This window comes from Caretta caretta, chromosome 4, assembly GCF_965140235.1.
Source record: "Caretta caretta isolate rCarCar2 chromosome 4, rCarCar1.hap1, whole genome shotgun sequence".
Classification (NCBI taxonomy): Eukaryota; Metazoa; Chordata; order Testudines; family Cheloniidae; genus Caretta; species Caretta caretta.
The window spans coordinates 38,045,827-38,058,136 of record NC_134209.1 but is presented as its reverse complement, the minus strand read 5'-3'; the positions used below and the strand labels follow the sequence as shown (position 1 = coordinate 38,058,136).

General features: G+C 46.7%; 2 protein-coding genes across 4 annotated transcripts in view; both read left to right on the top strand.

Moving 5' to 3' along the window:
• The first annotated feature begins 1,046 nt into the window (after positions 1–1,046).
• Positions 1,047–4,100, top strand: H2AZ1 (H2A.Z variant histone 1). The gene is made up of 5 exons (XM_048846624.2): positions 1,047–1,228; positions 1,694–1,771; positions 2,423–2,536; positions 3,384–3,513; positions 3,686–4,100. The coding sequence occupies exons 1-5, from the start codon at positions 1,226–1,228 to the stop codon at positions 3,745–3,747; spliced, it is 387 nt and encodes a 128-aa protein (XP_048702581.1). The 5' UTR covers positions 1,047–1,225; the 3' UTR covers positions 3,748–4,100.
• Positions 4,101–5,747: 1,647 nt separating this feature from the next.
• The window catches only part of DNAJB14 (DnaJ heat shock protein family (Hsp40) member B14), a 37,870-nt gene continuing 31,307 nt past the window's right edge, over positions 5,748–12,310 (top strand). The window contains exon 1 of one of the 3 annotated variants that reach the window (XM_048846619.2): positions 5,748–6,177. In XM_048846619.2, coding sequence (XP_048702576.1) covers positions 6,045–6,177 — 133 coding nt within the window. In that variant the 5' untranslated portion in view covers positions 5,748–6,044. The remainder of the gene's footprint in view (positions 6,178–12,310) is intronic. The other 2 variants (XM_048846617.2, XM_048846616.2) reach the window with 2 other exon arrangements.

The window sequence follows — 12,310 nt, the reverse complement described above, 5'->3', positions numbered from 1 at the left end:
TATTAATGTTAACTCAATTGGAAACACTGTCCTTGCCCCTCAATACATGACTGGAGCCCTTATGGCCATGGTACCCTGTGGCTACAATGGGTAACTGTCCTGAGACTCTTTGGAAGAAATGGGAATGTCTTAAAGAAATCCAGCCTCAGGCCTGAGTCTGGGGTAAGCAGGCAGCAGCTGGGCAGTCCCTGCAACAAACCCTGTTGTGGCAGTGAAGAAATGTATCATGGCCAACTCTTGCAATAGCTGGTATCATCTTTAAAGTCCTGGCCCTTGGAATTATGTGATTACATGAGACTCTCATTGTCTTTTATGTCTTAAAAGCTGTTTCTAGCTGCCCTGTTCAAGGGCAGAAACCTAAAACGTGACCTGTGAGCACTCACCAGGCTCAAGCCCCAAGGAAAATGACACGTGCCCTTCCCCCAGCCCCCACTAAGCCTTTAATGCTCCTAATTTTTAAAGGTTTCAGAGTAACAGCCGTGTTAGTCTGTATTCTCAAAAAGAAAAGGAGGACTTGTGGCACCTTAGAGACTAACCAATTTATTTGAGCATGAGCTTTCGTGATATGCATCCGATGAAGTGAGCTGTAGCTCACGAAAGCTTATGCTCAAATAAATTGGTTAGTCTCTGATTTTTAAAGCCAGCACCAAGCGTGGGGTGGAGGGCGGGGTGACTCATGCTTTCTGGACGCCAGAGTTTGGTAACGCTGCTAGCTGCACCAGCATGCCCCCCCTGCGCTGAGATAAGCCCGTGGGGGGGGGGGGAGGGCGGAGATAGCTGGAGGCAGGCACTGGCCAGGGGCCCCAGCTTCCCCCAGGAACGGGTGTTGATGGAACATGAACCGCGCACCCACCACACCCGAGAGCCTGGAAGGGTGACGTCACTTTAAGTGTGGGCGGAGTCTCCATGGAGGAATGGAGTAGCGGGTTGCCCGCTCCTGTCAGTCAATCAACACTGCCAGCCCCTCTCCATCGCGGGCATATGATTGGTCCTGGCGCCTCGGCTACGGCCCCCTCTCCACTCTGCGGTGATTGGCTAGTCGTGGGATCCGGGTTCCCGGATGTGGGCACGTTGGGCGGTTATAAAGCGCTCGCGGAAGGCGGGAGCGGGCGCAGTTTGAATCGCGGCGGGTGCAGGAGTGGTGGTGTAGTTGGGTGCGCTCGGTGTGTGTGGGACGCTCGCTCTCTCCTACCCCACCCCGTGTGGACCTGCAACAAAGCTCATAATGGTAAGGGAGCCGCGGAAACCGGCCTCGGTAGGGCGTGCGGCTGCGTCGCCTTGGGGCGGCAATGGTAGAAGCTGAGGTGAACGAGCGGTGGCGGGGGGGTGGGGGTAGACGCACAAGAGGCTAACGAGTGGGTGGTAGCGGTTGTACGAGTGGGAGGTGCTAGTTAATGCTAAACCTGTCGCGTGGGGGGGGGGGGGAGAGAGAGGAGAGGGTGGTGCACGCGCACTAGTGCCGCCGCCGGGGGTGGGGAGGGAGAGTGGTTGGCGCGCATGCGCTCGAAAAGCCGTTCGTGTCGCCAAGTGTGGAGGAGTAAGGCTCGCGCGCGCATTGGCGCTGGCTAGAGGTTGGAGGCGCATGCGCGGGGTGGGCGCGGGGCGCGTCTTCCGCTCGCACGTAGGGCGCCGGCTGCCTTCCACCCTGCTTGTGGCGTGTGCTGCTGCTCCTCACAGTCTCTCTTTGCGTTAGGCTGGCGGTAAAGCTGGGAAAGACTCTGGAAAGACCAAGACGAAGGCAGTGTCCCGATCACAGAGAGCCGGTCTGCAGGTGAGGACTGGACTAATTGTCAGCTTACAGCACACCCGCCCCGAAGTGGGAGGGGTTTGCTTGAGGGCCCTCCAGAATTAGAAGGGAACGTGCCTTTTATTGCAAATCTTGTGATATCTGGTGGTTTATTTTAAAAGCCCCAGCTCCTCACATGTGATTACATGATTAACTTCAGCTCCTTTTCCTCATCTTGAGACAAGAATGCCAAGTTTTTATGCTTTCTGGGCAGAACCTCTAGTGTCCTTGTTTAAATCTAATTATGTAATCTAATCTCTATTTTGTGAGAGGCTGACTCTTACCCCTCAGATGACTGGGTTTGGCTGAGACAGGCCTCCAGCAAGTTTTGCTGGGGAGGGGGGACTGAAAGTATGCTATAAATAGCAGCAGCCGCCACAGACCTCATTATACAGAGGGTGATGGGATAGCCATGCCAGTGTAATCTCAGATGGGATGGAGATCCTGCTAGAAGCACACTCAAACTGCTATCTTGAATGCAGACATACTTATGCCATATATCCAACATCAGCTTGGTCGTCTGTTTTTTTCCCTGCCTGGATGTTATACATAAGAGGTGTAAGGATTGCAGCTTTACAGGCACTCTTACTGCAGTGATGTCTGCAACATAGTCTTATCTATTCTGATCTCTTGCAGTTCCCTGTTGGCCGCATCCACCGACATTTGAAATCTAGGACTACCAGTCATGGACGTGTGGGGGCCACAGCTGCTGTATACAGTGCTGCCATCCTGGAGTACCTGACAGCTGAGGTGAAGTTGATGATGGGGAGATGTGGAAGACAGCTGACACTGCTGGAGCTGCATAATGACCAGGGCTGCTTGTATTCTGTGATCATGGAATTTGTTGTAGAGTTGTGCTCTAGAACCTCTGCTTCAATCTTTTGTTTTACAAATTCACTTTAGTTAGCAAAAATGTAAACTAATGTCCCTGAGGCCTGGTCTCTACTAAAAAGTTAGGTTGAGACAGCTACATTGCTCAAGGGTGTGAAGAATCCACACCCCTGAGCAGTGTAGTTATGTACACCACAGAATAGATTGGCTTAATGCTAGGTCAGTGAAAGAGGTCGTCTGTTGATCTAGCTGCTGCTTCTCCAGGAGGTGGATTACCTATGCTGATGGGAGAACCCCTCCTGTTTGTGTAGATAATGTCTACACTTGAAATGCTGCGGTGACAGCACAGTAGCTGTGTTGCTGTAGCATTTAAAATGTAGACAAGGCCTCATCAGCAGACCTGAAACTGGCTTTAAGATGTGAGCTACCCCAGTCATGTCACATGGAGGGGCATGGACTCCCTGACTGAAATTGTGGGACTTGCCATTTTTTCCCAAGATGCCACAGAACTCTGCATTTTTGTTGCAGAATGAGTATCTTCAACTATAAGCTGTCACTCTTCATTCTCGTCCCTTCCACAAGAGAATCTCACAAGGCAATCAGTAAACCCAACTTAATGGTGCATGCTACAGAATGTAGTTACACAAGGCCCTGATGACACTCTGTGTAGCCTAGCCTACGGTGCCTGCCATATATTGTTTCGGAAATGTCTAACTATTGTAATCTGTGCATGATGGGTAGGCACTGAAAGTGCTTTTGTCTGCAGGTTCTTGAGCTGGCAGGAAATGCATCCAAAGACTTAAAAGTGAAGCGTATCACTCCCCGTCACTTGCAGCTTGCAATAAGAGGAGATGAAGAATTGGACTCTCTCATTAAAGCAACAATTGCTGGTGGTGGTATGTAGCTGCAACTCAATACTATTCGAACTAAACTTAAAGTCAAATAGGTTTCTTGCTGCTGATTGCTTTTTACAAACATCGTAATACACAAATAGAATACTGTCTGTTTCAAATGATACAGGGAAAATTAACTTCAACCTTGCCTTAATCTTGTGTTTTTTTATCTTAGGTGTAATACCACATATCCACAAATCTCTTATTGGAAAGAAAGGACAACAGAAAACTGTCTAAAGGATACCAGTATTCCTTGTTATCTCAGGACTCTTACTACTAAACAGTTGTCCAGTGTTGGTGATTCCAGTGGACTGTATCTGTGAAACACAGTTTTGCCTTTTATAACTCTGAGAAGCTAAAGCTCACTGAGCATTCTAACAAACCAAATTTCTGCATTGAAGTCTTAACCATATTTAAGTGTTACCATGGCTTCAAAGAAGCTGTTGTATCTGTAGGGGTTTTTGATTGAGCTGACTGTTTTAGATCTGTTTGATTTTAATGTGAAGCAGAAGTTAAAGGAAATGTTTGGTTTTGTACAGACTCTTAATCCACTTGAGTGGAAGTATTCAATAAATGTTATATCGATACTAGTCTGTGTATTCGCTCTTGCTATGCTTTTTGATAGCAGCTCTTAAGACTGATCACTCAGTTATTGACCAAGGAAATGTATGTTCTGCTATAAATTGTAAAATGCCTTAATTTGATTCAAGCAAGCTCTGTTGGCAGAATATCATTCTGCTTCAATTCTGATCATACTTAGTGACCCCTTATGATCTGTAACTAATCAAGCAATGTAGATTGTAAACTTAAAGCTGTTTAATGGGCCATATCAAGCTCCATGCCACATACTGATTTGGGGGGGGAATTAATCTGTATTCCAGGGTGCTCCCTCTGCTTACTATCTTCAGTACTGGCCTGTATAAATGGCCCCAAAGCCTATAAAATATTCAGCATTTAAAATAAGTAACCTTGTGCTAGACTGCCCCAAGTGAGTAAAGATTTCTAAGGCTTGTTTTCACTTTTATGAACTTATGTTAACATCAGCAAATAACAAATGATGCCTCTAAGTGTCCTCTGAGCTTGCTCATACAGGTGAAAATGATCAATTACGGAGTACAGGAACCTTGTTCTCAGTAGGGTCTCTGTTGCCATCACAAGTGAAATTGCAGCAGGTTTGTGGTATGAACCCCTGCAGATGCAGCAGTGGAAGTTAAGATGAATTCTGGAGAGCAAATTTTACAGCACTTCTAGTGCTGCTGCAAAATACTCTATTCTCTCTCCTAGGACATAAGTAGCATTCAGCAGAGGATCAGTTTCCTAGGACTGAGCAGGTCACTTGAGCCTATAGGATAAAGACCTGATTCTGCTTTGTGAGTATAATCTGCCACTATAACCGTAGGGCAACTTCTAACTCCTGTAGCATATTCTAGCTGCTACACTAAAATAGTTTGACCCAATTCTTGAATTTGACTAGATACCTACTAAATTACAACCAAGTACCTCATTATTTTAAAATGAGGTGCATCACTTTTGTAAGTTACTCTTCTACATGCATAGAGTGTAGCATCAAGTGAATGATTTCAGGGGAGGAAGAAGGAAAGAACAGTTTAAGGTTAAAGGATGTCTCCCTTACACTTTTACAGAACTGCTGCGTGCCCCTTTTCCCCAAATCTAAAGAATGGAGGGAAATGAAGTACTTTCTAGTTAGAAAATAATTCTGTTGCTAGGAAAACAGCCCAAGCCATCTGAAAGGTTTCCATAATTACTGTTAACCTTTATATACATGATGGGGGTTGGTCATAGTCTCTTGTAAATGGTGGCACTTGCTGGGCAGGAGTGCAGTCATCAAACACTTAAACGAGATTTAGTGACTAGTCTCTGCCTGGGCTTTACAACACCCCACGACTGCAGCTTGCCATCGTCCTTAGCTCTCACTGTGGTTTGTTTAGGAGGTATTCGCCATGGAGGCGGTACAAGTTGTTGCCTTCGAAGGCAAGTGCTGCCTCTGATCCAGCGCCCTGCGAGTTCATGGGGCACTGTCAGAGCATGCCACCCCGGTTAGAGACGCTTATCCCCCTCTCTACTCCTGCCACCAGGGGCCCCTCCTGTCGGCCGTCTGCCCATTGCTCACCACGCTACCGCCGGGGGGGAGTGTCCCTGCGTGATTTCTCTAGTAGGCCCGCTGGAGCGGGAGGCAGCAGGATGCACCCGGGCAGGGAGGGGTTCACGGGACACGCTCCGCCAGCCCCAGCCCCAGCCCCGGGCTGCGTCTGGCGGCGCAGTGCGCACGCGCGCCCACAGCGCCCGCTCACCGCCGTCGCGCAGTTTGGCCCGGAAGCAGCCGGCGGCTCAGCCGGTCGGAGCCGCGCGCGGGTGTTGCCGTAGCGGCGGGGAGGATGCGGCGCGCCGGGATGGCTCGTGCGGAGTGAGGAAGAGCCCGACCCCCTTCCCCTCCCCCCCAGCTCGGCTCCGCTCTGGCTTCAGGCCCCTTCTCTCTGCGCTGCGCCGGGCGGAGGCGGCGCAAGGAGAAGCCCATGGAGGGGAACCGGGACGAGGCCGAGAAATGCATCGAGATCGCCCGGGAGGCGCTGGAGGCCGCCAACCGCGAGCGGGCGCTGCGCTTCCTCCACAAGGCCCAGAAGCTCTACCCGACCGAGACCGCCCGAGGTGAGGCCCGGACCCCCTCCCCGGCTGACCGCCCCGCGACCCCTCTCTTTGGGCCGCACCCACCGGCGCCCGGCTGCCACCCGCGAGGGCCGCGCCCCCCAGCCCTGGGCAAAAGCCCAGACTAGCTCTCCTCGGCCTAGGTGGTCTCTGAGGCCCCATCCCGCCTGTTTGTTGCCCCCTCTCCTCTAGGTTTGCCAAACATAACGTCCCTGGGCGGCCTTGGGTAGGGCCTGACCGCCGGAGGGGAGACACTAGTGATCTCTGGGCCACCTTCACCCAGTGTGGCCTCTTTGTGGCTGTGCCTGTGCCCCATGAACACAGACGTACCCTGGTGAGCCGAACACGTCAGTGGACTTTGTGCCTGTGAAATCGCTCACCTCGGACTTCAAGTGATGTGCACAGAAAATTTCACATGTGCGTAGAGCACGTGTGTATACAGATGCAGGCCAAGGCGAGGGCCCTAGAAGTGAACCCAAAATGATTAGCTTTTTTGTTCAGCAGTATTCAGACTGGTCTGGCTCTAGACATGTAACAGGGAAACCAAATAGTAAGAGGTTTAACTGTTGGGAGATTGACTGTTCGGATGTTTAAAAGGAGAAAGTGGAGTTGGGAAGAGAATCCTTTGACTGGAATCAGGAATTGAAGTCAGCCCTAGACAAGCACAAGTTCAGCTTTGTTCTACTACACTGGGTCATAGACTGCTATTTCATACAAGTTGCCAAAGAGTATTTTTACACAGCAGCTAGATGTGGCCTGTGCCAGCTGCCGGTGCCTAGTTGTTGTGTAGACATACTCTAAAAGGCTTGAAGAGCTAGTTGAAATTCAGAGAAGCACTTCACTAAAACATTTAGCTAAAACAGTTGGAAGGAACATGACTTTGATTTACCATGCTCTCTTTAGGGATGTAAAAAGTTAACCGGTAAGCATTAGTTTTATCAGTTAACCCACCTTAACCGTTAACCCCGAGCTGGCTGGCCAGTCCCAGGGTCCCTGCGTTGGCTGGAGTGGCCCCAGCCGCTTGATCTGTTAACCGTTTAAGTCAGCAGTTCTCAATCAGGGGTCTGAGGCCCCCTGGGGGTCCACGAGCAGGTTTCAGGGGGTCCGCCAAAGAGGACTGGCATTAGACTTTTTAGAACCCAGGGCAGAAAGCCCACGCTGCCCTGACCCCACCACCTGGGGCTGAAGCCAAAGCCTGAGCAGCTTAGCTTCATGGGGCCCTCCATGGTGTAGGGCCCCATGTAGTTGCCCTGCTTCCTTCCCCCTAATGCCAGCTCTGGCTTTTATATGCAGAAAAACAGTGTGTTGTGGCACAGGTGGGCCATAGAGTTTTGATAGCATGTTGGGGGGGCCTCAGAAAGAAAAAGGTTGAGAACCCCTGTTCTAAAGGACACATTTTTAATAATTTAAGCAGTTAACTTTTTAAACGATATTTACATCCCTAATTCTCCTGTTGAAAGAATTTATTGTGGGTTATTGTTTGCACTTTTAGCCACCAACATGGCTGAATTGGGCCAAACCATTACTGCGGACGTGCTTTACACCATGATTCACTGCACTAGTACAAGTTGTTCTATTCCATTGTGAACTGGGTCTGCACTAGTCTTTGGCCAGTTACTAATGATTTTTCATATTACAGCGTCTGTCTTTCTAGCAATTGTTTAAAAGATGGTTCTTTAGAGGAAACAATAGCATGGTTTTAAATTTTATTATCGGCATGGTCATTGCCTCTCTAAGGGTATGTCTTCACTACCAACGGTAAAGCGCTGCTACAGCAGCGTTTTAACGTGGCTGTGTAAAGAGGTCTCCCAGCACTGTAAAAAAACCACCCCCATGAGGGGAGTAGCTCCCAACGCTGGGAGCACTGTCTACACTGCTGTTTTACAGCGCTGAAACTTGCATCCCTCAAGGGGGGTGTTTTTTCACACCCCTGAGTGAGAAAGTTTCAGTGCTGTAAAGTGGCTGTAGACAGGGTCTTAAGGTCTTCTAGTCATGCTATGCCAGAAGTTTATTCTAGATATTAGTGCATGCAGTGACTTGTTGAGTTTCCAGTCTCCGCTGAAATTCCCTTTATTTTCGTCAAAGGATAAGTAAGTTTCTTTTTATTCTTTTCACAGAAATGAAGATTTCCACACACAATTAAATACTGCAGCATAGTATATTTCAAATTAAAGGTGATGCTCTCTAGGGTGATGCTCCAAAAATATCAGCTCTAAGTGCTCCAGGTTCTTACCTTAATATCAAGTATATATTTACCAAACACGTTCCCTCCTCCTGTGCCTGTTAAATTTTGTGAGCAAGCAAAAAGTAAGGACTCACAGCATCTGTTGTTGTTTTTTAAAATTACAGTAGGTTGCTTCTTCTGGAATAAAAGATAGATATATTAGGGATCATTAGGACAGGGGAAATCCATTGCCTCCTTATCCCAGAGTCCTATGCAGAATTGCTTTTCACCTCTTCCACTTTGCCTGTATGTCTTAAGTACTACCAAAAGCCTGTGATAATCCAAAACACTTGCCAGGGCTTAGTTGGATGGCCTTCATGAAAATACCCTTTGTCTATAAAAAGGAATATTGGACTGGAAGCCAGGAGACTGAGTTTCAGTCTTGCCTCTTACACTGACTAGAGTTAATAATTTTGTACATTTCATAGTCCCTATGGCAGTGGTCACCATTGCAATCTCTGGTGGTGCAGCAGGGCTGCCGCTAAGGCAAGCTCTTTGCCTGCCCTGGCCCCGTGCAGCTCCCGGAAGCGGCCAGTGCGGCCCTGCGGGGAGGGAAGGAGGGAGGGAAGGAAGGGGGTCTCTGCGCGCTGCTCTTGCCTGCAAGCACCACCCCCACAGCTCCCATTGGGTGGGAACCAAACTGGCCAATGAGAGCTGCGGGGGCGGTGCCTGCAGAGAGGGGTAGTGCGCGGACTGTGGTGCACTTTGGGAAGACTTTACTGCTGTCCTGCAGATTAAGAAGCAGATCACTTTACAAAAGGCTTGATTAGTTCACTCTCCATTGCAAACCCCAGAAGGCTCTCTCATAATGTGCTTGCAGATCTCTAATCAGAAGAAAATGGGTTAATGCTGACCTGAGTTGCTGCTTTGCAAAGGGGGGCGTGGTTTCCATTTTCAGTAGAGTGGATTGCAGAATGTTGGGTTAGAGAGCTAAGGAAGTTGTCCCAGGGAATTGTGTGATACTTCCAGATGACTCTTGGGACCTCAGTCAAGCTAGGCTGTATCTACACTGCAAAGTCTGAGGGCTCAGACTCTCCAGCCCTGGCTTGACAGAAGCTCAAACCCTCCAGCCCTGTAAGGTCCTGGGTCCAAGTCCTGGGTTAGCACAATAGCAGGCTTAGATTGCAGTGTAGACATACCCTAAGTGTCTTAAACTGGGTACTCAAAAATTAGTGGGCTCTTCCAAATTTAGGTTTTAATCACTCTGTGCTTGTTTCCTATCTATAAAATAAGGATAATATCTCTCTACCTCACCAAGGTGTTGAAAAAAAATTGTGAGGTGCTATTACAGTGATGAGTGCAATAGATAAGCCTTTGAGTAAAATTTAAAAAAAAATTATATTCAGGTCAGGATTTGGGTGATGTGCAGTAATAAGGAATGGAATCACATATTGAATGATGAGGATAAAAGGAAATATGGAATAGCTGCCTCATTATAAGTGTACCATCATCTTTCCAGTGAATGAAGCAGGGGTCCTGTGGGAAAAATAGTATGTTATCACGTAATTTAAAGCTAATGCACACATACGCAAGCAGGCAAAATTAAGGTTTCATGGGCAACATTAGTTCTGGCTCTTCCTAACGCGAGTGCTTGATTTGAAACCTTAATAATGTTCTTTGGAAGGGTTTTTTTTTTTGTATGGAATATACTATTTATATTCTATATTATATTTGGACCATCAAGTGGATGCTCTAGAATCTTAGAAGATCTGGAAACTATTGCAAAGTGTTTTGGGGGCTTTTTAGTATGTCTACACTACTGTTTTTTAGGAGATTTCCCGCTGTCACACTAGTGCAGCTCCCTCTGTGGTGGTAATGATGAAAATGCTAGTGTAGACAGACCTTAGATGTTTTTTACCACTAGGTCATCCAAACCACCACTGTGTGTTGTGGCAGACTTTACAAGAAGGCTGTAGAGAAGGTTTTAAGAACATAAGGATGGCCATACTGGGTCAGACCAATGATCTATCTAGCCCAGTATCCTGGCAATATCCTGCCAATGCCAGGTTCTTCAGAGGGCATGAACAGAACAGATCACCAAGTGATCCATCCCCTATCGCCCATTCCCAGCTTCTGGCTAACAGAGACTAGGGATGCTTCAAAGCATGGTTTTGCATCCCTGCCAATCCTGGCTAATAGCCATTTCTGGACCATGAACTTATCTAGTTTTTTTTTTTAACCCTAGGGGTTCTAGTTCTCTCTTCCCAGTCTCTTAGAGAAAACGGAGTTATTTAATGATGTAAAACTCCAACAAGCTTAAAAAGTGAGTGGAAACTTTTTCTTCGAGAATTTATAAAGCATTGTGTTGTTGATAGTGTATGAAACTTAATATCTCCCTATGTAGTCTGCCATCTTGTTCTATAAAGTGACTTTTCAATATCTCTGGCCTCTAAATTAGCCCCTTAAGTTAGGATAAAGTTGCTCCCCATCTACTGACTACATGAAACCAAAATTGGAACAAGTCACAATGCATCTTTCACTGCATCTTAAAAATTGGCAAATTTGAGCTCTGTTGGAATTTAAAAAGGAGGTAAGGATATTTAAGGGCCCAGTATGAGTATGCCCTACCACTAGTGTCAAGAGTTCAGCTTTGGAGACAGCTGTAGGGTAGGTCTCCAGACAATAATCAGTACTCTGAATTTCACTTGTAAATTGATTGGGAGCTAGTGCAGAGTGTGGAACGCAGAACTGTATTGGTGTTGGCCCGGCCCAGGTTCGACATGAACAGCCATGTTCTTGGTAGCTGAAGAGTCAGAGTGACTTTCAAGGATACCCCTAAATAGAGGGCATTACAACTTTCCAGCCTGGAAGTGACAAAGGCATAAGAACTATGATGTGGTCCATTTCTGTCTTTGCTTGTCTCGTCACTGTAGTATCCTAGCACCTTTCAGTCACTAATGGTATTTAATTTATAAAGATTTAATTATATTTTATTTATATAGGAACTTTATTCCCAAAGGATTCCAAAACAAACACATAGATTTATCAATTGCAGTAGAACCTCTCTTATCTCGCTTTGATAATTCTCACTAAAATCCCTATCATCCTACTTCTCATTGATTTAATGGCAAGTGGTATTGTAATGCAATCTCATATTTTTTACTTCTGATATGCTGTCCAATATGGTTATAATTAAATCTAAACAACACCCTTCAGAATAAGTGAAGTGCATTACTATTTTTTATCACATGGGTTCATTTATTTGCTAATTTTCAACGCAACCATTCAGGACAGCAGTTTAATTCTTCATTCTTTAACACTTTTTGTTTTTTTGTGATGTATGCCTCTTTGTAATTCGATATAATGATTAGAATCTTCAATATTAGTATGTCTCCTTTGCGGCATGTAAAGATACAGTGGAATTAACTGTTGAAGATTATGCTTAAACCATATTTTAGCAAGCTTCTTCCAGATTCCCATCTTCATTTCTGCAAACATTCTTCAAATTTCCCAGTGGAAGATTTGAAAAGTAAGTTAATTGAGAAGTTAGATGTAGATCAGCAAAGGTTTGTTTCCTTCAGTAAAAAGTACAAGCAGTATCTACAGATACAGTCAGGTATCTTGACTTCTACAAAAGACATAGGCCCAGATTCTGCCTTGCTTTGTGGCTGCTTTATGCCACCCTGCCAGCACAAAGCATTTCTAAAGTCCAAGGTATAAGTGATCCTCCAGTGGCACAGAGACAGCTACTGATCATAATAGATCACATGATTATGGAATTTCACTCCTGCCCAGAGGTTCCGAATTACAGCAGAGCAATTGTATGCAGCATTGCTGTAGCTGTATCAGTCCCAGGATATAAGAGAGACAAGGTGGGTGAGGTAGTATCTTTTATTGGACCAACTTCTGTTAGTGAGAGAGATGAGCTTTCAGGCTAACACAAACCTCTTCAGCTCATCTCTCTCAACAACA